This window comes from Eschrichtius robustus, chromosome 20 (genome assembly GCF_028021215.1).
Source record: "Eschrichtius robustus isolate mEscRob2 chromosome 20, mEscRob2.pri, whole genome shotgun sequence".
Taxonomy (NCBI): domain Eukaryota; kingdom Metazoa; phylum Chordata; class Mammalia; order Artiodactyla; family Eschrichtiidae; genus Eschrichtius; species Eschrichtius robustus.
The window spans coordinates 56641650-56665411 of NC_090843.1; the positions used below are offsets into that span (position 1 = coordinate 56641650).

Below are 23762 nucleotides of genomic sequence, written 5' to 3' on the forward strand. Positions count from 1 at the left end.
CTTTCTTTTTCTGTGACACAAGATAATCACCAGTATCCTTCTCAACATTCAGATTTTGTGACATCTGAATGGCTCATCTCAGGCTCAGTTTCTTCATCTGTAAATTGGGGATGATATCAGTATCTACTATATAACATCAGTTATTTGGAGGATTAAATAATGCAAATGTTCGTGTGCGCCTCATTAATTTTACAAAATTAAATACTTTCCTTGAAGAGCGACTATTATTGTGGCAGAGAAAGGGAAACGCACGTTTACCGTAAAGAAATAGTGTTAGCAGGACAAGAAAACCACGGTTGTTATCCGAAGTTAAGGACCCACGGAACCGTACACCCAGTCCTTCACTGTTGTCGCTCCGGACCTTTTTCCGGTTGTACCTCGGACCCTGCTCTCCCCGCCCTCAGGAAATGAAAGCCTGCTCACGCTGCCAGTGCATGCTGGGAGTTGGAGTCCCCTTCCTAAAGGCTGCGGGTGGCAGTGAGGTCAGCGGCGTCGCTGGGAGCCACCAGCACGTGGCGGGAAGGGGCGGCGCGCGCTAGCTGTCGGCTCCCGGGAGCGGCAGGAGCTGCCGGCCTTCGCGCCTCCAGTCGTGTTGCCCTCCCGACATGCCCGAGGAGGCGGGCTTCCCGCCGGCCAAGAGATTCCGGCCGGGCGCCGGGCCTCCGAGGCGCGCCGGGTCCTGCCCTCCCGGGCGGCGAGTGGTGATGCTGCTGGCCGCGGGCGGCGGCGGCGGAGGAGGAGGCCGGAGGCAGCAGCCGCCCCTGGCCCAGCCCTCGGCCAGCCCCTACCCTGAGGCCGTGGAGCTGCAGCGCCGGAGTCTGCCCATCTTCCAGGCGCGGGGGCAGCTGTTGGCCCAGCTCCGAAACCTGGACAGCGCCGTCCTCCTCGGTGAGTGGCCGCGCCGGCGCGTCCTTCCTCTCTCCCCATTCGGGCTCCGCGAGAACAGCTTTTCTTAGGTGTTTCTCCCCGTCTTTCACTAGTTTCTACAACAAACCTGACTGCCTTTTTTGTTCGGGGCCAGGAGAGGGGCCTCGGAGGAGTCAGACAAGCCCGTTCTGGAGGTGCTCACAGCTGGTGCGAGTGACCCGCGCCTTCGCAAAGACTCGCCTTCTGTGCGGAAGGGTAGAGGGACGCAGCGGGATCTTTGGGAGCTTAGAAGAGTGGATCTGAGCCAGTCGGGGAGGGAGGCCTTGGACGCAGAGGAGAGAGCCTGCAGCATAAGAGACAAAGTGGGGACGAGAGACGGTCCGGTCTGACGGAAGTAGCAGTTTTTGGTGCACGAATTAAGAGGCAGAGTTGAGGGCCGGGGACCAATTGCAAGGGGCTTTGATCCCCAACGTTTAAGTAAGAGGAGCTCCTGAAGAACCGAGAGGATGAGCCTCCAAAGAGGTGAAGGAGATCCAGGAGAGCTGATAATCTAAGGAACAGAGTTGTAAGAGGAAGGGAGTGAACAGATGCAACAATGAGGTCCAGAAAATAGGGACCCAAAAAGTGCCCACTGGATTGGATGCGAGGTATCAACTGAGGATCGAGTTGAGCGCTGTTTCGGCAGAGCTCTGGGAGCTGATTTGTCACTGGGCTGAGGAGTAGGTAGGAGGTAAGGGCATGAAGGCAGTGGGAGCAGACTTCTGTTTTGACAGAAAGGAGGGGGACGTAGAGGAACTTGCAGATATTCATAGGTTCAGGGGAAGAACTCAGTAGAGAAGGAGGCTGAAGATGCAAAGCGGGCACTAATAGAGCAGAGACAGAGGGCATGGGGAAGGGGGGCCCTTGGCAACAAGGGCTAGATGCAGAGCTGGCCTGGATATCCAAGAGGAGGATGGATATCCAAGAGGCTGGGGGGCTGGAGAAAGGAGGTAAGAATGGGGGTGACTGCAGAAAAGCTTGCAGGGGGAAGTGGCGGCAGATCACCTTTGAGGACTTCACTTTCCTATGAAGTAGGCACGGGAGCTCTGATGAGGATGGGAGTTACAGGGTCCTTGGGGAGGATGGGGACAAAAGAAGGGCTGCAGAAACAAGAACAAGGATCAGCGGTGGTGCTGGTGCCCAGGTGCATTTAGCCCCACGGCACACTCAGGTCACTGTCGCACAGTTGGGTTATTTTACTATAGCAACGCACAGTTTCTTGGTGTAGGAGCAAAAAAGATGGACAGGGAGACATTGATCCAGGTTTGGGTGTTGCCTGATGAACTCAGCAGGAGGAGTGTAGAATAATCAAATTCTTCGTCCATGATTCGTGTCCAGGTCAGGAAGGATGAGCAGTCAGAGGGGAGAAAATGGAAGAACCATGGGACTGTAGGACTCTGTGAGGTCAGGGAGGGGTGCTGGTAGCCGTGGGGGGAGGGATGCACAGGTTTACAGTTCTTTGTTCTGACTGGGCACTGGGAAGGGAACACAGGAGGGTAGAAAATAAGGTTGGGTACTTACTGTATGCAGATGCTCAAGTACATGGAAGAGACGGACAGGCCATCTCTGCCCCCCAGGGGGCCTCTGATATTGGAGGGGGACAGAAACGTTTAAATGCATTCACACAGTGTAGGGTGATCAGTGATGGACGAGATGAACAAGGCTCTAAGGAACACAGAGGAGGCGGCGCAGCCCCTGGGGAGAGAGTTTGAGGTCTAACTCATCTTGTACAGTTTGTCATGCAGGCAGCGTGGGAGCAGATATTTCATAATAGTGTGGGCAAAGGCAGAGGGTTTGAAAGGAGGCGGCTGGCTGGGGAATGGGGAGGAGTTAGCTGTGGCTGCAGTGTAGGAGCAAATGTCTCTTCATGGCAGTGCATTTACATCTCATTTATCCCTTTGAAAAGTAGGACATTTTTATATAACGTTTGTATTCCATCCTACGTTGTTACTATACCCGTTACTGTTGCTGACCGCTTACATTGTTTCCAATTTTTGGCTGTCATGAGCAAAGTTGACTAAAAGTCTTTTGAAGCTGTATCTTTATACACATCTTTATTTCCTTAGAATCGATTCCTGCAAGTGGAATTGTGGGTCAGAGGGTACAAACATTTTAAAGATTTTCCTAGTATAACGTGGCCCTCCAAGAAACAAGCCCAATTAACACTCTGCTAGCAGTACGTGTGGGTGCACATTTTCCTGTGGCTTTATCAGCTTAGAGTATTTTCTTCCCTTTTCGTTCTGACTTTGATCTGTTTGGTGAAATGTGTTTCAGTTTGCATTTTTTTCTAATTTTGATGTAGACCATTTTAAAAAAAATTTTGATGTGGACCATTTTTTTTTTTTAGGCTGCACTGCGTCTTCTTTGAGGTGCGCGGGCTTCTCATTGTGGTGGCTTCTCTTGTTGTGGAGCACGGGCTGTAGGCGCGTGGGCTTCAGTAGTTGTGGCTCCTGGTCTCTGGGGCGTGTCAATTTGCATTTAAATGAGACTTTTTTCTTTCCTAGGGGAAACTGGCTCTGGGAAGACGACGCAGATCCCTCAGTACCTGTATGAAGGGGGGATTGGCCGCCAGGCCGTCATTGCCGTGACCCAGCCTCGTCGAGTGGCTGCTATCTCTCTGGCTACCAGAGTCTCAGACGAGAAGAGAACCGAACTCGGGAAGCTGGTACCTAACTTCCTTCTCTACTGACAGTTCTTGGTCCCCTAACCCCCACTCCCGGCCCCCTGACCTTTTTTTTTCTGAACAAGACTACTTATACATCTCAAGCTTCTTTCTTGCCACAATTGTTTCGGCCTCTCTCAGAGTTCTTTACCAGTTCCTAAGAGATCAGAGGGTCTGTCAGTCCCACTTGCTTTGCTTTCAAAATCTGTTGGCAACTTGGATAAATTAGCTGGTTTTTTCCTGAGCACTTTTAAGGCTTCGGTAACATCTGCTAAGTCTTGTATCTACATATCTTTCTACAAATTAGTAAGCATTTTTCTAGTATATAGGTGGGTATTGAGAATGAGTCCCAGAATTGTATGTAAGTCAGATTTATTCGTGTTTGTGTGTGTGTCTACCCATTTGACTTAAAAATATCTTGGACATCTTTTCATATGTGTACATAGCTTCACTTGAAACTATGAAGTAGCTGGGAGGAGGAGGCTAGTTTTAAATTCTTTGTAGCGTTTATCATCATTGTAGTTGAAGGCGTGCGTCCATTGCCCTGGGAGCAGGGCAGGGTCGGAGTTGGTCCTGTTCGCTGCGATAGCACCAGCGCCTGGCACCGTGCCAGAGACACTGGGTGCTGAACACGCGTTTGCTGAGTGAATGAGTGGTGTCTCCACACAGGTTGGCTACACGGTGCGCTTCGACGATGTCACCTCGGAAGACACCAAGATCAAGTTCCTGACGGACGGCATGCTTCTGCGCGAGGCCATTTCAGACTCCCTGCTTCGGAAGTACAGCTGCGTCATTTTGGATGAAGCCCATGAACGGACTATCCACACGGATGTGCTCTTTGGGGTGGTGAAAGCTGCACAGAAGAGGCGAAAGGAGCTGGGGAAGCTGCCTCTCAAAGTAGGTGCAGCCTGTGCTGCTGAGGGACCCAGGGCAGTGGGCATGGGGGGCGCGGGCCTCCTCGGCGGCCTTCAGGGCTCAGCGGGGGCACAAAAAGGCTGGTCCGAGCTTGTCCCCATCCTCTGCCCCTGTCTCGCACGCAGGTGATTGTGATGTCGGCCACGATGGACGTGGACCTGTTCTCCCAGTATTTCAGCGGAGCCCCCGTCCTCTACTTGGAGGGCCGGCAGCACCCGATCCAGATTTTCTACACCAAGCAGCCCCAGCACGATTACCTGCATGCAGCCCTGGTCTCCGTCTTCCAGATCCACCAGGTAGGCACTGGGGTGCAGATTCCTGGGAAGGCCTGTTTGACCTCGAGCATTCAGTCTTGAAAGGAAAAGCTGCCGAACGAAACCATTTTGTGAGCTGCGTCCTGAAGTTGAATATGGAGTTCGTTTGCCGTGTCCACGTCTTTATCCTTTTTCTCAGTGTCTTTTTTTTTATGTAAAAAACATAATTCAACCCTGACCAGCATCTTTTCTCAGCTGAGCCAGAAAACGTCCATATGTTAAAGCAGTGACTCGCGAGCATATTTTGATTGGAACCCCCAGTAAGAAACACATTTTCTATTGCAACCCAGGACACAATGTGTAGAACTAAAATGAGTCTTAGGAAACACTGTCTCCTTTTACTGCATGTGATGTCCTCTGGTATTTTCTGTCTCATTGAAAAAAAAAAACAGTTGGTGTATTAACCAATAATGGGTTGCAATTTAGAGTTTTCTTTTAAAAAAAAAAACTGTACAGAGAAACATTTCAAATTTTTTTTCATTTTATTAAACATTTACTTAAAATTTCGAGTGATTAAATCTCATTTTTTGGTTTAATTTGTATAAAATTGACTGTTTTTACCTTTCCATTAACTTTCTGAAAAAATCTAGAAGCCAACTTTTGAAAGCTAATTTTTATTTTAAGCTCAGTGATGGGTGTATAGTTTAAAGTTTAAAAAGTCAAGTAGGGCTTCCCTGGTGGCGCAGTGGTTGAGAATCCGCCTGCCAATGCAGGGGACACGGGTTCGAGCCCTGGTCTGGGAAGATCCCACATGCCGCGGAGCAACTGGGCCCGTGAGCCACAATTACTGAGCCTGTGCATCTGGAGCCTGTGCTCCGCAACAAGAGAGGCCGCGATAGTGAGAGGCCCGCGCACCGTGATGAAGAGTGGCCCCCGCTTGCCACAACTAGAGAAAGCTCTCACACAGAAACGAAGACCCAACACAGCCATAAATTAATTAATTAATTAATTAATTAATTAATTTAAAAAAAAAGTCAAGTACTTAGTTTTAAAAAGCTCATAAAAAACAGGAGCTGCTTTCACTTTCCCAGCCCAGATCCTGCTCTTGAAGGTACGCCTTCAATTTCTTAACTGTTTCCCTTGGATGTTACTTTCCTGTTTCTGAAACATCCTCTCAAAATGATATATCAGGATGTCTTTTTTTTTTTTTTTTAATTAATTAATTTATTTATTTATTTTTGGCTGCTTTGGGTCTTTGTTGCTGCGCGTGGGCTTTCTCTAGTTGCGCGAGTGGGGGCTACTCTTCGTTGCGGTGTGCGGGCTTCTCATTGTGGTGGCTTCTCTTGTTGCGGAGCACGGGCTCTAGGCGTGCGAGCTTCAGTAGTTGTGTCTCGCAGGCTCTAGAGCACAGGCTCAGTAGTTGTGGTGCACGGGCTTAGTTGCTCCGCGGCATGTGGGATCTTCCCGGACCAGGGCTCGAACCCGTGTCCCCTGCATTGGCAGGCGGATTCTTAACCACTGCGCCACCAGGGAAGCCCCAGCATGTCTTTTTAAATCAAGTATCAGTCTTTACAATATTACGACCCTACATTGTGCACCATCGCAGTGCCTTGTTCCTTGTTCTACACAGTCGTACAAGTTTTCTATGTACTTGTGGCCAATTTTTCCCCAAGGGTTCTAACATCTATCACATGCCAATCATGAATATTTTTTATGTGTTCAAACACAATCCACTTTTTCCCAGGTCCTTTATTTATGCTGCTTTTCTGCTCCAAACTGGTTGCTCTCCTAGGCCTCCGCACAGCTGTCCTCTTGGCTCTTCCCCCTGCCATCCTCCTGTGTTGAATCCCACGACGGCACCCCGTGTCTGCCCAGCCTCCTGGCCGCATCGGGTGGAGGAGGGGACTTGGGGGTTCAACCACACTGTACTCAGACTTCCAGCTGACACTTGGGTCCTCGTGCCGGCACAAGCCCCCTAGGCTCGCTCTGAGCCCGAGCCTTTGTGGCTTCTCCAGGGAAGTGGGCGCACCGCTTGCCCACCACCCCGTCTGCACACTCCCCCATCGGGACTCCCTCTGCCTGGCCAAGTCACTCACTTCCCGCCCTGTCTCTTCATCCTTCAAAAATGGGTTGAAACCCTGTCTTCCTGGGCTTATACCTTCACCGTCATTTTAATAGTATTTGGAGAAGGTCAGTCTGCCTTGTTTAGCTGCGAAAACCAAACTTGAGACAAGGATTTTTCATGAATAGTGCCTGCACTGCCCTCCGGTTACATGGTGGCTTTGATGAGTCCTCCCCTTGATGAAGCTTTGACTGTTGTAGATTTTATCCTGGGAATTCCCTGGCAGTCCAGTGGTTAGGACTCGGTGCTTTTTACTACCGGGGCCTGGGTTCAATCCCTGGTCGGGGAACTAAGATCCTACAAGCCACACGACCAAAAAAAAAAAAAAAAAAAAAAAGATTTTATCCTTTCTGTGTGTGTGCACCTCTGAACATTTGTCCTATTAATACCGGGCTAAAAAACTACATGCACACATATAAATACATAGATATATATTCATACATAGACATATATATAGATAGATATAGATATATATATAGTCACATACACATGCACAACATATAGATAATTGTTAAACATTTTTCAATTATTTTGCCAAACAAGTACTCTACAAATTAATGTATCTGAACAGACGTCAAAGAAAGATTGGATCAATGGGTATGCAGTTAACACTTACATGTTACTTTGCGAGGTGAAGGATCCAGTGAAGCCTGGGATCTCAATCCCTTGTCCAAGTTCAGCATGCTTTGGGGGTTTATGAAAGTACGTTTGATGGCCTCATTCAATTAGGACTCCTTTTCTAGCATGAGTGCTTCCGGCCATTTCCGTGGATCAGGATTTCCCCACGTTGTCTCTTTTGTCAGCTTCATCTTTCAAGATGATTATGAAAGGAAGGCAGCTTCATGCAGATTTTATTTGCTTGCCTGATTGTGCTTTTCATGGCATTGTTCTTGTTGCAAAAGCAATCTGGCGATCTTTCTTCAAAATCTCCTTAATTCGTTTTTAAACATAGCTGGCTAACTCGAGTAAGTTGCAGCTGTGCATTCTCGGTGTGGGTTTTCTCCCAGGGGAGACACCGATGTTTAGGCTCACTTATGTCTCCAGAGTTAAGAAGAATAACCGGGAAAGTTCATCAGTGACCATTGTTCTGTGCAACCTGCGCTTCTGTCAAGGCCTGGTAACCCCACTCTGCCTTTTCTGTAGGAAGCCCCCTGCTCTCAGGACATCCTCGTGTTCCTCACCGGGCAGGAGGAGATCGAAGCCATGAGCAAGACCTGCCGGGACATTGCCAAACACCTCCCAGACGGCTGCCCCTCCATGCTGGTCCTTCCGCTCTATGCCTCCCTGCCCTACGCCCAGCAGCTGCGCGTCTTCCAGGGGGCCCCGAAGGTGAGTGCACCCCTTCTCCTGCCCAGCCCCATCCCTGGGTACCCAGACGGATGCACCAGTGGGGCCTGTGCTCCTGTCAGCAGGCTCCAGATAAGGTGTGTGGGATGGGATGCGCAGGGACCACACACATGAACTGGAAAGACGCAGGAGGGTAATGCGGGGCTGCAGACACGGCTCTGCCACGGTCAGAACAGGGAGACAGCTGTCCGGGGGTGAGGGAGAGGCAAAGGCAGAAGCCAGAGGCTCAGTGAGTGACTCCTCCAAGGTCCACCGTAAACAGAGCATGTGTCCACAATACGTTTATTGGGTGTCCGTGCTGTGCCAGGCACTGTGCCAGCACTGGACACTGTCTCTCATCCTCTCGAGAACTGCAGGGTGGGTCACCATCCCAGTTCTGAGGCCCCGAGGGGTGAAGTGACAGTTGCCCAAGGGGCACAGGAGGAAGCTGGCAGGGCCAGGACCCCAGCCCACATCTACCTGCTTCTGAATCTTGTGCCTCTCCCACCACGTCTCATCGCCTCAAAATAAACTTTGAAGACTGAAACATTCCCCACACCCCGCCCCGCCCCACCCCACCCAATGTAGTGACCAGCCATCAATATTAATGACTGTCATAATAACAAAGTCATCTCCTCTTGATCACGAGTGAGTTGTGACAATTCACGGTGAGGCATGTGTGTTAAAACTTCCGAATCATATGTGTGTCATGTGGCTCTTTGGTTTTCTTCCTCCTTTTAGGGCTGTCGCAAAGTGATCATTTCAACCAACATCGCTGAAACCTCCATAACCATTACAGGAATAAAATATGTAGTTGACACGGGCATGGTTAAAGCAAAGAAGTATAACCCCGGTGAGAATCTGTAGCTCCTGAACGTCTCTTCTCTGTATAGTGAGCGGCCTGTGTCCCACAGTTTCCCCCAAATGATCGTCTCATGTCCGTAACTACCTGAGATTCGGGTGGCAGGCACCACAGTCCAGCAGTCAGGGCCAGAAAGGCACGTGAGTCAGGAAAGAAGAGCCCAGATGTGGCAAACTTGGGAACAGATGGTCAGGGACCTGGGCAGAGGGCATAAAACCTCGTCGGAAGGTAGGCGAGAATGATGGCTCTCAGGCCAGGGACAGCCTGATACCACATCAGAGGCTTCCTCGGAAATGACACCTGAGCAAGGCTGATTTGACCTCCAGTCTCCCAGGAAGGAAGCAGACCCTCCAGGCTGGGGCGAGGCACTAGCTGTTTCCTGAGTGTGTGCAGTGGGCAGCTTGCTTGAAGTCATTTTTATTCAGGTCTGTTTTCTACCTTGCTTTACTCCACAGAGGATTTGAGGCAGCTGAAATTATGGCTCCCGAACATTTAATTGAAATGCACTGCTAAGCCTTCAAGGGTGCTGTCATTCATGTGTGTCTCTGGGGACCACGTATGTGAAAGGGCTTGGTTCTCCAGTGCCTGGCACAAAATACACCTTTATAAGAAACTCGGTCTCATTCAGTCCTAGGCATAACAGCATTACACTGTCTCTCTTTTATAATAGAGCAGGAGGGAGGATGCAACACACAGGGGACTGGAGGCATTTCATTTTTGGGTCATCGTTTGATGCGGAACCAACCATCCTGGTTTGCTGGAAACTGTCTCAGTTTTAGCACCGAAAGTCCCAAGTCCTGAGAGACCCCCTCAGTCCTAGGCAAACGGGGTTGTTGTCACCTGTGATCGAAGCCAAGGCCTCTGAAATCTACCCTCCTGGGTCCCTGCCCCAAGCACGAGGTCCTTCTGATGTTTTAGTCACAGATTTCACACGGTGTTCACAGCAAAGGCCTTGTTTCACCACAGACCAGTCTGGTTTTGTGCTTTCTGACATAGGCTTGAGTTTTTCTGGACTCGTGTGTCACAGAAAGGATCCCTGGTGTTCCGAGCAATGCTTCTGATTGTCCACGTTGTAGAGTTCGTTCATGTGATGAGCGAAGCTCTAACACGGGCCGTTCTCCCACCAGACAGTGGCCTGGAGGTGTTAGCTGTGCAGCGGGTGTCAAAGACCCAGGCCTGGCAACGCACCGGGCGGGCTGGCAGAGAGGACAGTGGTGTCTGTTACCGGCTCTACACGGAGGATGAGTTTGAGAAGTTTGAGAAGATGACGGTGCCAGAGATCCAAAGGTAGGCCCAAGGGGCTCCCACACCTGCCCTTTGTCCCGAGGCTCCCGTCCCTGTGGCCCGTATCCTCCGACTGACTCTCCTTGGTGGGCGGCTCTTGCCTCGCCGGCTGGGGGGCCAGGAGCACCTGCGTGAACCACCTGCGTCTCCCACGCTTGCAGGTGTAACCTGACGAGCGTGACGCTGCAGCTTCTCGCAATGAAAGTCCCAGACGTGCTCACCTTTGACTTCATGTCCAAACCGTCTCCAGGTGAGCGGGGTCTTCGGGAAGGTGTACAGAATGGACAGGAAGAACCAGGTCTGCCAGCGGTCTCCTTTTGTTTAGTATAATTTGGTGGATAACAGCCTTAACTCTCGGAGAAGAAACTCAGGATCATGAAAGGAGAGATGCGGTGCTGTCAGCACCATCGCGGAGCAGGATGGGCGGCTTCACGTAGGCATCACGGGCGGGTTCCGAGACCACAGGAACCAGTGAAGGTGGTCGAGGGGGTCCACAGGATACTGCAAACCTAGCGAAATCGTACTTTTGCCAGCAAAAGCACTGAAAAGATTAAGTTTCTTTGCTTTTGACTGGAATTTGATGGGTCCCTGCCCTTCACTGATAATCTCTCCATGGTGGAAGAAAAAATAATTGGTAGTTTTAATGATGGTAGCTTACTTAGTACTTGGCATCTCTTCAACACATACCATTTTCTTTTTTTTTCCTCTCTCTCCTTTTTTTTAAGTGAAGAAGTGCAACTGTTTAAAGAAGTAAACAGTCGATGGGTATACAGGGCCCCTCCGTGATCTTAGTTTCCGTCCTCTACAGCAACCACTGTGACCATTTCCCAGTGTCTTCTAGAGAAAATCTTTGCAAGTACATGTAGTCTTTTATTTATTTATTTATCATACGGATTTTATTTCATCAGTCCTTTGACACGTATATTCCAACCTCCTCCCAGACCGGGGTGCCTGCTGAAAGGGTTGTGATCTGGCGTCTCTGGCCCCAGGTGCAACAGCACTTATGGGCCTTTCACTCAGCTTTCCAGCACTTCTTCCAGAAACAGGCCAAGAGCAAAGGCACCAGCCTTCAAGACTGGGATCAACTTTGCTTTTTTTTTTTTTGGCTGCACGGCTTGCGGAATCTTATTTCCCTGACCGGGGATCGAACCCCGGCCCTCCGCAGTGAGAGCATGGAGTCCTAACCACTGGACCGCCAGGGAATTCCATATAGTCTCTTTTTAAAACACAAATAGCAACACACATTGTGCACTGTTCTACACTTTTTTTTCTTTCACTTGCTAAATCTCTGCATACAAACGAGGCACATTCCTGTCAGGTGGAAATATCAAAGCCACACCTGTGCGTCCGTTACCAGGGCTGCAAAGCCTCCTGAGGCTGCCGCACTCCCCACCTCAAGTTAACCACCCCCCAGGTTTTGTCCGTGAATCCCTCGCTTTTCTTGAATATTTTATTCCATGCACGTGCATTGTTTCGGTTGGCATGTTTATGCCTCGATTTCCCAGTGACCTTCCCTTCTCGTTCATCATGTTTTATAAGGTTTATGTCTGATGCATTTTCATTACTAAATACTGTTCTAGCCTATGAATAAACCAAAATGCATTTATCCTTTTCCTACCGATAGACATTGGCACATTGCTTTTTTTTTTTTTTTTCTCCCACCACCACTACTCCCTGCCACTTAACCCCCTTGGTGTCCATACGTTTGTTCTCTACATCTGTGTCTCTATTTCTGCCCTGCAAACTGGTTCATCTGTACCATTTTTCTGGATTCCACATATATGCGTTAATACACGATATTTGTTTTTCTCTTTCTGACTTACCTCACTCTGTATGACAGTCTCTAGGTCCATCCACGTCTCTGCAAATGACCCAATTTCGTTCCTTTTTATGGCTGAGTAATATTCCATTGTATATATGTACCACATCTTTATCCATTCGTCTGGCGATGGGCATTTAGGTAGCTTCCATGTCCTGGCTATTGTAAATAGTGCTGCAATGAACATTGGGGTGCATGTGTCTTTTTAAATTATGGTTTTCTCAGGGTATATGCCCAGTAGTGGGGTTCCTGGGTCGTATGGTAGTTCTATTTTTAGTTTTTTAAGGAACCTCCATACTGTTCTGGATCCATAGTGGCTGTATCAATTTACATTCCCACCAACAATGCAAGAGGGTTCCCTTCTTTCCACACCCTCTCCAGCATTTGTTGTTTGTAGATTTTCTGATGATGCCCATTCTAACTGGTGTGAGGTGATACCTCATTGTAGTTTTTGATTTGCATTTCTCTAATAATTAGTGATGTTGAGCAGCTTTTCATGTGCCTCTTGGCCATCTGTATGTCTGCTTTGGAGAAATGTCTATTTAGTTCTTCTGCCCATTTTTTTATTAGGTTGTTTTTTCTTTAGTATTGAGCTACATGAGCTGTTTATATATTTTGGAGCTTAATCCTTTGTCCGTTGTTTCATTTGCAAATAGTTGCTCCTATTCTGAGGGTTGTCTTTTCGTCTTGTTTATAGTTTCCTTTGCTGTGCAAAAGCTTTTAAGTGTCATTACGTCCCATTTGTTTATTTTTGTTTTTATTTCCATTACTCTAGGAGGTGGGTCAAAAAAGGTCTTGCTGTGATTTATGTAAAAGAGTGTTCTTCCTATGTTTTCCTCTAAGAGTTTTATAGTGTCCGGTCTTACATTTAGGTCTTTAATCCACTTGGAGTTTATCTTTGTGTATGGTGTTAAGGAGTGTTCTAATTTCATTCTTTTACATGTAGCTGTCCAGTTTTCCCAGCACCACTTATTGGAGAGACTGTCTTTTCTTGTATATCCTTGTATATCCTTGCCTCCTTTGTCATAGATTAGTTGACCATAGGTGCGTGGCACATTGCTTTTTTCACTTAATGTATTTTACAGATCATTTCCCTTCTGTGTATATATTTATTACATTCTTAGAAATGCATCTTTATTCTTTAATAGGCAATGCATTTTCATGGTTCAAATTTAAAAAGAATAAGGTAGTAAATAGTGTCCTTCTCACCAGGGGCCTCTGAGGCACCTGGTATTTCCATTGTTGTGTGTGTGCGTCTGGAGATGCAGGTCCCTGTACGATGTCCGAGTATATCTGGGGGTGAAATTCATCAGTGTAACTTTGCTGGGTTTCAGATTTACACACATATTGCCAAATTGTGGGCCACTATTTAAAGAGAACTGAGCTGAAGACAATGTTGTCCTTAACAGCTTTGAAAAGCACCTCATGGGGACAGAGTGGCCGTGGTTTGACGTAGGCTCCTCAGAAGTGCCCTGAAGTAATGAACTAGCTGCAGCTTCGTCCTGTTCTGAATGTTCGACTCCTTTTTATGTCTTTCTTTAGATCACATTCAGGCAGCCATCGCCCAGCTGGAGCTGTTGGGTGCCCTTGAAAACAAGGACGGCCAGCTCACCCTGACTCCAATAGGAAGAAAGATGGCGGCTTTCCCGTTAGAACCCAAATTTGCCAAAGTAAATGATATCCTCTCCTCAGTCCCCTTTCTGTGTGTTACGGGTCAGCCATCCCAGAGGAGACTCCTCAACCCAGTGCTTCTAGATTAATCTTCACTTTTTCTCGTAAATAATTATTAACGCCTACTTTGTGCCTAACTCTGACTTATGCTCAGTGTGGGGTTCAAGCCATATTAAGTCATGACCCCCTACCCACATGGAATCATGCGGGGAAGGCAGCCCTCTGTTTTACAGGAAGTGAAATAATATAACATACGTAGTCATGGTTTTAGAAACACCTGCCCCTTAACGCCTTACAACGGAAACTGCAAAAGCAATATATGGAAATACTTTATTCAGAAGCCAGGAGAAAACTAGGCTTACACAGTTTTTAACTGTGATTTGCAGACCATCCTCCTGTCCCCCAAATTCCACTGCACGGAGGAGATACTGACCATCATCTCCCTGCTGTCAGTGGACAGCGTTCTCTACAACCCCCCCTCCCGGCGGGATGAAGTTCAGGCTGTGCGGAAGAAGTTCATATCCAGCGAGGGCGATCACATCACCCTGCTTAACATCTACCGAGCCTTCAAGAACACAGGCAGAAACAAGGTAGGCCTTGTCTTGTTCCCCTTCTCAAACGATGCCCCCTCTTGGGCCTGTGAATGGCAGATGTCATTTCAGAAATGTCTGCACACAGGGAGGTTACCAGGGGAGGCACGATTCCCGTCTTTCCCTCTGCTTATGTTTGACTCATACCTAACGCTGGCAAGTTCGTGAAGTATTTGTTGACCCAGTTTCTTAGCTACAAAATGATTTGTTTCCCCACCTGCCCCTAACTTTCTTCATAGCAGATTTTGCTTGTATTTCAGTTCCCTGGACCAAGATGGAAAATGGCAGTATTTTCTTCCACTGATCAATAAAATAAAATAGAATAAAATCAGTCATTGTAGGGAGTTCCCTGGTGGCCTAGTGGTTAGGATTCCGGGCTCTCACTGCCATGGCCCAGGTTCAATCCTTGGTCAGGGAACTGAGATCCCGCAAGCCGGGTGGCGCGGCCCACCAAAAAAAAAAAAAAAAAAAAAAATCAGTAATTGTGCTATAGCACGCATGCTTTATCCGTGCTTCAATGCAAAAAACAAAAACAAAAAAATAACCACCACCCAGTTTTAGTAGTTGTAAACATTTTGCTGTATTTGCCTCAATTTATTTTTACGGAAATAAAATGCTGTGGACATAACAAGAGCCCTGAGCTGCCCCTTTTGCAGTCCTTCCTCCCTTCTGTAACCCCTGTCAAGTCTGTCTGGGTCCTGGTAGGCAACAATGTGCTTTTACTTTGTATCCGCAGGCGTTGTATGCTATAAATGCTTCTTCACGCTACCTTTTTGCAACTTGTTTCCGTCTCCTCAGCTGCAGTGCCCATCCCGTCCAGGTCTCTTGTGCACCAGGGGGAGAGTTGCTCTGGGGTCGACACCCAGGAGTGGGCCTGCCGGTCTTGGGCAGCTGCATCAAGCTTTCCCAGCTGGCCTGTGCGTCCACAGAGCTGTCGGCACCTCTTTACCCTCCCCGGAGTAGTGTAGAGGAGCTTCCGTTTCCACCAGCCTCTCCAGCTCTTAGTTGAAATGACTTTTCATTTTTGCCACGTTGAGGGATGTGAAGTAGTATCTCAGTTATTTGAAACTGCACTGCCCTGATTCCTCAAGAGACCGAGAACCTTTGCTTAAGTTTATTGTCATTTGTAGTTAATCTTCTGTGAGTGGTCCCTCCATATCCTTTGTCATTTTTCTACTGGAGTATTGGTCATTTTCTCACTGATTTGTAGGAGTTTATTTGTTTGTTTGTTTGTTTGTTTATTTATTTTTTAATATATTCTGGAGGTAATCATTCTTTACTGGGTGTAGTGATGCAGATATCTCAGTCATTAGCTTTTTTCATCGTGACTTGACCTACGGAAATTTTTGGTTTTACTTTAGTTTAAATTTTTACTGTTTTCCTTTACGGTTCATGCTTTTTGCTATAAAGATATTTTCCTGTATTTATTTTTGGCAACTGAAGTTTTCCGTCTGAATTAGAACAGTGTTCTAAAAATTATGCTGGGACTTCCCTGGCGGTCCAGCGGTTAAGACTCCGTGCTTCCACTGCAGGGGGCACGGGTTTGATTCCTGGTTGGGGAACTAAGATCCCGCATGCCGTGTGGTGAGGCCCCACATTTTTTTTTAATTAAAAATAAAAATTGTGCTATGTTTTTTTCTTTATAGAAATGAGAGGACTGTGATATCTCTTTTTTCTCCTATTCAGGATTGGTGCAAAGAGAATTTTGTCAACAGCAAGAATATGATGCTGGTAGCTGAAGTCAGATCACAGCTGAGGGATATCTGCTTCAAGGTATTCTTCTTCCTGGTGTTCTCTGGGGGGCTAAGCTGTCAACTTTTTTCTAGGTGAAAAATTTCAGATTGCTTATTGCAAGTGATTGCAAAAACACCCTCTCATTGTAGGAAAATTTTTAAATAAGGAAGAAAGTAAAAATTACCCACAGCTCCACCTCTCACCAGTTTCTTCCTAGCCCTGTTTTTAAATGAATTTTTTACATCATTAGTTACATTGTATATATAATTTATATTCAGCTTTTATAAACTTTAAAAGTGTTTTCCAATGTTATTAGAATTCTTCCTAAGGTTTGTTTTTTTAGTGGAAATATCTTTGTTATTTTTTGTCAGATTACGAAAGCCATGCATAATTGTTACAAATTGATACAGTGCAGAAAATAGTGATATATAATGCAGAAAGTGTAAAAGTCTCCTTAATCCTGCCCCTCCAAAGATAAATAATAGTCTGGTGTAGATCCTTCTAGAATTTTTTCCTGTGTATGTATGTTTTTGTATATGTGTGTGTATACACATATACATGGATACATATATAAAATTTTCTTTTTTTTTCTTTATTTTAATAGATTTTTATTTGCGTATAATTGCTTCACAATACTGTGTTAGTTTCTGTTGTACACGAAAGTGGATCAGCCATATGCATACATATGTCCCCATATCCCCTCCCTCTTGAGCCTTCCTCCCATCCTCTGTATCCCACCCCTCTAGGTCATTGCAAAGCACCGAGCTGATCTCCCTGTGCTATTCTGCTGCTTCCCACTAGCTATCTATTTTACGTCTGGTAGTGTATATATGTCGATGCTACTCTAACTCGCCCCAGCTTCCCCCTCCCACCCCGTGTCCTCAAGTCCATTCTCTAGGTCTACATCTTTATTCCTGCCCTGCAACTAGGTTCATCAGTACCATTTTTTTTAGAGTCCATATATATATGTTAGCATATGGTATTTGTTTTTCTCTTTCTGATTTACTTCACTCTGTATGACAGACTCTAGGTCCATCCATCGCACTACAAATAACTCAATTTCGTTTCTTTTTATGGCTGAGTAATATTCCATTGTATGTATCGTGCCACATCTTCTTATCCATTCATCTGTCGATGGACATTTAGGTTGGTTCTATGTCCTGGCTATTGTAAATAGTGCTGCAGTGAACATTGTGATACATGTCTCTTTTTGAATTATGGTTTTCTCAGGGTATATGCCCAGTAGTGGGATTGCTGGGTCATATGGTAGTTCTATTTTTAGTTTTTTAAGGCGACTCCATACTGTTTTCCATAGTGGTTGCATCAATTTACATTCCCACCAACAGTGCAGGAGGGTTCCCTTTTCAGCACACCCTTTCCGGCATTTATTGTTTCTAGATTTTTTGATAATGGCCATTCTCAGCGGTGTGAGGTGATACCTCATTGTAGTTTTGATTTGCATTTCTCTAATAATTAGTGATGCTGAGCAGCTTTTCATGTGCCTCTTGGCCATCTGTATGTCTTCCTTGGTGACATGTCCATTTAGGTCTTCTGCCCTTTTTTTTTTTTTAATTTATCTATTTATTTATTTTTGGCTGCTTTGGGTCTTTGTTGCTGCGTGCGGGCTTTCTCTAGTTGCTGTGAGCGGGGGCTACTCTTCGTTGTGGTGCGCAGGCTTCTCATTGCGGTGGCTTGTCTTTGTTGCAGAGCACAGGCTTTAGGCACGTAGGCTCAGTAGTTGTGGCTCGTGGGCTCTAAAGCGCAGGCTCAGTAGTTGCGGCGCACAGGCTTAGTTGCTCCACAGCATGTGGGATCTTCCCGGACCGGGGCTCGAACCCATATCCCCTGCATTGGCAGGCGGATTTTTAACCACTGAGCCACCAGGGAAGTCCTTCTGCCCATTTTTTAATTGGATTGTTTGGTTTTTTGATATTGAGCTCCATGAGCTGTTTGTATATTTTGGAGATTAATCCTTTGTTGTTTCATTTGCAAATATTTTCTCCCATTCTGAGGGTTGTCTTTTTGTCTTGTTTATGGTTTCCTTTGCTGTGCAAAAGCTTTTAAGTTTAATTAGGTCCCATTTGTTTATTTTTGTTTTTATTTCTGTTACTGTAGGAGGTGGGTCAAAAAAGATCTTGCTGTGGTTTATATCAAAGAGTGTTTTTCCTATTTTTTCCTCTAAGAGTTTTATAGTGTCTGATATTACATTTAGGTCTTTTCCACTTGGAGTTTATTTTTGTGTATGGTGTTAGGTAGTGTTCTAATTTCATTCTTTTACACGTAGCTGTCCAGTTTTCCCAGCACCACTTATTGAAGAGGCTATCTTTTCTCCATTTTACGTTCTTGCCTCCTTTGTCTTAAATTAGGTGACCATATGTGCGTGAGTTTATCTCTGAGCTTTCTGTCCTGTTCCATTGATCTATATTTCTGTTTTTGTGCCAGTGCCATACTGTCTTGATTACTGTAGCTTTGTGGTATAGTTTGAAGTCAGGGAGCCTGATTCCTCCAGCTCCATTTTTCTTTCTCAAGATTGCTTTGGCTATTCAGGGTCTTTTGTATTTCCATACGAATTGTAAAATTTTTTGTTCTAATTCTGTGAAGAATGCCATTGGTAGTTCAATAGGGATTGCATTGAATCTGTAGATTGCTTTGGGTAGTATAGTCATTTTCACAATATTGGTTCTTCCAATCCAAGAACATGGTATATTTCTCCATCTGTTTATGTCATCCTTGATTTCTTTCATCAGTGTTTTATAGTTTTCTGAGTACAAGTCTTTCCCCTCCTTAGGCAGGTTTATTCCTGGGTATTTTATTCTTTTTGTTGCAGTTGTAAATGGGATTGTTGCCTTAATTTCTCTCTCTGATTTTTTGTTGTTAGTGTATAGGAATGCCAGAGATTTCTGTGCATTAATTTTGCATCTTGCAACCTTACCAAATTCATTGATTAGTTCTAGTAGTTTTCTGGTAGCATCTTTAGGATTTTCTATGTACAGTATCATGTCATCTGCAAACAGTGACAGTTTTACTTCTTCTTTTCCAATTTGTATTCCTTTTATTTCTTTTTCTTCTCTGATGGCAGTGGCTAGGGCTTCCAAAACTATGTTGAATAAGAGTGGCGAGAGTGGACATTCTTGTCTTGTTACTGATCTTAGTGGAAATGCTTACAGTTTTTCACCATTGAGTATGATGCTTGCTGTGGGTTTGTCATATATGGCCTTTAATATGTTGAGGTAGGTTCCCTCTATGCCCATTTTCTGGAGAGTTTTTATCATAAATGGGTGTTGAATTTTGTCAAAAGTTTTTTCTGCGTCTATTGAGATGATCATACGGTTTTTATTCCTTAATTTGTTAATGTGGTGTATCACATTGATTGATTTGCATATATTGAAGAATCCTATGGGATGAAGCAAAAGCACTTCTAAGAGGGAAGTTTATAGCAATTCAATCTCACCTCAAGAAACAAGAAAAATCTCAAATAAACAATCTAACCCTACACTTAAAACAACTAGAGAAAGGAGAACAAAGAAAACCCAAAGTCAGTAGAAGGAAAGAAATCATAACAATCAGAGCAGAAATAAATGAAATAAAAATGAAGAAAACAATAGCAAAGATCAATAAAACTAAAAGCTGGTTCTTTGAGTAGATAAACAAAATTGATAAACCCTTAGCCAGACTCATCAAGAAAAAAAGGGAGAGGACACAAATCAATAAAATTAGAAATGAAAAAGGAGAAATCACAACTGACACCACAGAAATGCAAAGGATTACTATATGCCAATTGAAACTGTAATTAAAAATCTTCCAACAAACATAAGTTCAGGACCAGATGGCTTCACAGGAGAATTCTATCAAACATTTAGAGAAGAGCTAACACCAGTCCTTCTCAAACTCTTCCAAAAAATTGCAGAGGGAGAAACACTCCCAAATTCATTCTACGAAGCCACCATCACCCTGATACCAAAACCAGAAAAAGATATCACAAAAAAGGAAAATCATAAACCAATATCACTGAGGAACATAGATGCAAAAATCCTGAACAAAATACTAACAAACAGAATCCAACGACACATGAAAAAGATCATACACCATGATAAAGTTTTCTTTTTAACACAAAATGTATAACATTTTGTTTTGCAATTTGCTTTTTTCCACTTGGAGTACTTCTTGAATACTTTGTGTCTAGGCTGTCTTGCAGTGCCTGCATATGTCTATCTCATTCTTTTTTAGTGACTTCATAACATTTCACTGTATTCACTACAGTTTATTTAGCCAAGCCCCTAATGGTGGTCATTTAGGTTGTGCTATAATGATCATCCTCCTACATAAATGTTTGTGCTCTGGTACACATAGAATGAACTTCTAGATGGGGAATTTAGATTTTGATAGACATTGCCAAATCGTCAACCAAAAAGTTTCCTATCAGCTTATATTCCCTCTTAGAGGACATAATGTTTATATATTCAGTGGCTTTATGACGCGCCACACTTCACCTCAGAGGTGGGGTTGCTTGTGTTCGCGTTCTCCTGTGTTGAGCACTGAGAGAGTGTCTACTTTTTGCTGCCGTGAGCAGCTCTGTGGTGACTGTCTTCGTGTGTAAGGCGTCTTTTGAGACAGCCCGTGGCACGGACCACCCGCACGTCCCTAGGGGACAGTTGTCACCCTTACCCAGGCCTGTGCCTGATGCCAGCGGCCCATTGTTAGCACTACAGTGACTTCTTCTCATAGTAGCGTGTTGTGTTCTGCATTATACACATTTTTCCAACCCTTCTTGTACTCGAACAGCTTTCCTGCCAGACCATCCCTTGGCTTCGTGAGCCCCTCATTTTCTATTGACAGTGGACATGGTGCTCCTCCACCAGCCCTGATCTCAGGCGTGGCAGGCAGCCGCCCGGGTGCCAGCCTCCACCGCGGGCCCTGCACCCTGGACTGCGCGGGGGGCGCGTGGCTCCATCGCCACGGGTGGCGGCACAGTACTCACGTCTGGGGTCTTCTCCGTGTCTCGCTTCCTCCCGAACCAGATGTCCATGCCGATCCTGTCGTCGCGAGGGGACACAGAGAGCGTCCGCCGCTGCCTGGCACACAGCCTCTTCGTGAGCACCGCCGAGCTGCAGCCCGACGGCTCCTATGCCACCACGGACACCCACCAGCCGGTGGCCATCCACCCCTCGTCCGTCCTCTTCCACTGCAAGCCGGCCTGCGTCGTGTACACGGAGCTGCTCTTCACCAACAAGTGCTACATGCGCGACCTGTGCGTCGTGGACGCCGAGTGGCTGTACGAGGCTGCCCCCGACTTCTTCAGGAGGAAGCTCAGGGCCTCCAGGAACTGAGCCGCCCGGGGCGGGAGCTGGGCCGCAGCCGGCCTCGCCGCGGACTCTCACGCTGGCACCCAGAGAGGCCACGGTCGTAACGGGCGGATCATGCCCGGCCTCTGGGAGCTTGAAAGCATCTTTGTCTAAACTCCTCTGACTGAACCACACAGACATGTAGCGACCTTGGAGACTTCAAAATGATGCTTTCAGTTCTTGCTGGGCGACTTTGGGTGACTTAGTTAACTTCTGAGCCTTGGTTTCCCTATCTGCCAAGTGGGGGGTGATAATAATAATACTTACAGGGTTGGGGTCATGAGGTTTAGAGCAAATGAAAGGAAAGTACCCAGAGCTGTGCCTGCCCACGATAACCACGCCGTGGATCGTGAGCCGTGGAGCTCGGTTGGTGTTACTGCTTTTCTACACGATGTGAATCAGGTGCAACAAAACCCCCTGAGTTCTCGAGACTGAGGGGGATCGCCTGGAAAGGGGACCACCAGAGGTCACAGAGCTGTTGACCTTGGATCTATTTTAACTTCTATCTGCATGAAGTTTTATAACAGAAAACAGAAGAGATTAACTTCTGTTTCAGGAGGCAGGTGCTTTGGGACCATAAACACTTGAGCCTAAGGAGTGTCTCTGAGCTGAGCTTAAGGCATTTCTCCTCTGGCCCTGCGGGTGGGCGGAGGTGAGGACACAGGCAGCTTTGGCTCATCCATCACCTCATCTAGTGTTTAAGTTCTTTTATCTTATTTATTTCCTATGATCATTTTTCCTTCTTAGGGACCTGGGGACAGCCTGGCTTTGCCACTCACCCCTCTCTAGCCCTCATTTTCCACATTTGTCGGAGGGGATTAGAGGGTCTCCACAGTCTCTTCCTGTTTTCATATTTTGAGGAGGGAAAAGCCACCAAAAGTCCTTCTTAGCTATTTAATTATCAAAAGCAAATAATCTTTCCCCAGAGAATGCTATGCCCTAGAAGACGCCAAGATTTAGCCCTTTTATTGTGCTTAATTGGTCAAAACACACATGTGCAGTATTTTGGTTATTCCTTTATTTAATAGAGGCCTAGGATGTTTACGGTTCAAAAGGTATTGGTAAAAGAAAATATTGTATTTTTAATAAAATGTTCAAAAGGTATTGGTAAAAGAAAATATTGTATTTTTAATAAAACGTTCATCATGCTGGTAGAAAATTGGGAGTGGGGTAATTTGTTATGTTCCTCAGCAAATTATATAGAGGTATTCTCTGGGGCAAGTAAAATTTAGCTTTTAATCATTTATGTCCAGCTCAAGTACCAGAACCATTTCAGGAAATGTATATTTTTTCTGAGCAGGAATAAGGGGTAAATAGCTTCTGTGTTTCTGTACAAAAATATATTTATCACTAACATTCTGGTAGAGTTTTCATACAGTAGTTTTTTATTGGGCTTTTTAAAAAGTTAACTTTTAACATAGCTGCTCAGGGATTAAATCAGATTGGAAAAGCCGGTCTGACTCTCCATGTTACTACAAAGAAATACATGGTTGTTTACATTGAGCTGCAGGGCATAGATAAGTACACTTCAAACTTTCTTAAGAAAGTTAAATGTTTCACAATGATGTTGCAGTCTAACCTTGAGCTACTCTTTTCAATCCTACAATCTCCAGTGGTGTGCCACCTTTTTTCCAACCTGTGAAATCCATATCTAGGTGAATCACTAGCTCCCTTGAGCAGCTTCATGTAAATAGATGCACTCCAAGCAGATCACATGCCTCAGATGTTTGTCTTCTGCTTTTAGTAATCATGGAGTGTGAAACCTCCAGAGCAGCATAGATCTAAGAACTGCCAACACCCAGTTCTTGGTAAAAACCTTTGGTAAAGAGATGCCAGAATGGAGACAAGTTTTTGCTCTGTGGATAAGACTGATTATGTACTGTGATGCATAAATCCATTTAATCCAGCTGTCAAGAAATGCTTAGAACTGTGGCCAGGCATCTAAGATACCATTCCTTGTGCGTAGAAGGAAACACTGCACCTATGGGGAAGCAAGAATTTTATTATATTTTATTTGATCAGAATATTATGACTGGCAGCAAAAAAAATCTAGTTGGTTCAGGTTTATGTTGTATTTTGAGAGTCTGTTCTTGTTCAAACAGAGATAGCTCTAAAGAAGCACTGGCTCTTGTATATAATGCTCAAATTTGCACCTGACTATCAAATCCATTAAAAGTGAATCTTGTACATGTGTGTGTCTTCTTTCTTGGGTCTCCTTTCCCTTATTCACAGAATGCTGCTTAAATTATATTAAGTATGTCTTATCTTTGCCACT

The 23762-nt window shown here is 45.7% G+C and overlaps 1 protein-coding gene across 2 annotated transcripts; it reads left to right on the top strand.

The window, feature by feature from the left end:
• Window positions 1-523: 523 nt before the first annotated feature.
• Window positions 524-23674, top strand: DHX33 (DEAH-box helicase 33). 2 transcript variants are annotated; one of them, XM_068531312.1, is made up of 12 exons: window positions 524-888; window positions 3411-3571; window positions 4238-4465; window positions 4609-4779; window positions 8003-8188; window positions 8927-9038; window positions 10175-10334; window positions 10493-10581; window positions 13693-13820; window positions 14208-14411; window positions 16098-16184; window positions 21164-23674. In XM_068531312.1, the coding sequence occupies exons 1-12, from the start codon at window positions 606-608 to the stop codon at window positions 21470-21472; spliced, it is 2118 nt and encodes a 705-aa protein (XP_068387413.1). In that variant the 5' UTR covers window positions 524-605; the 3' UTR covers window positions 21473-23674. The 2 variants fall into 2 exon arrangements, with proteins under 2 accessions (XP_068387413.1, XP_068387414.1); XM_068531313.1 differs by lacking the exon at window positions 21164-23674 and adding an exon at window positions 20928-21144.
• Window positions 23675-23762: the final 88 nt, after the last annotated feature.

What these genes read in the sequence shown, in the direction of transcription:
- DHX33 (XM_068531312.1), top strand. Translation starts at nt 606, where the DNA reads ATGCCCGAGGAGGCGGGCTTCCCGCCGGCCAAGAGATTCCGGCCGGGC. An exon ending in TGGGGAAGCTGCCTCTCAAA is followed by an intron (nt 4,466 to 4,608) that starts GTAGGTGCAGCC and finishes TCTCGCACGCAG; the next exon opens with GTGATTGTGATGTCGGCCAC. An exon ending in AGCAAAGAAGTATAACCCCG is followed by an intron (nt 9,039 to 10,174) that starts GTGAGAATCTGT and finishes TTCTCCCACCAG; the next exon opens with ACAGTGGCCTGGAGGTGTTA.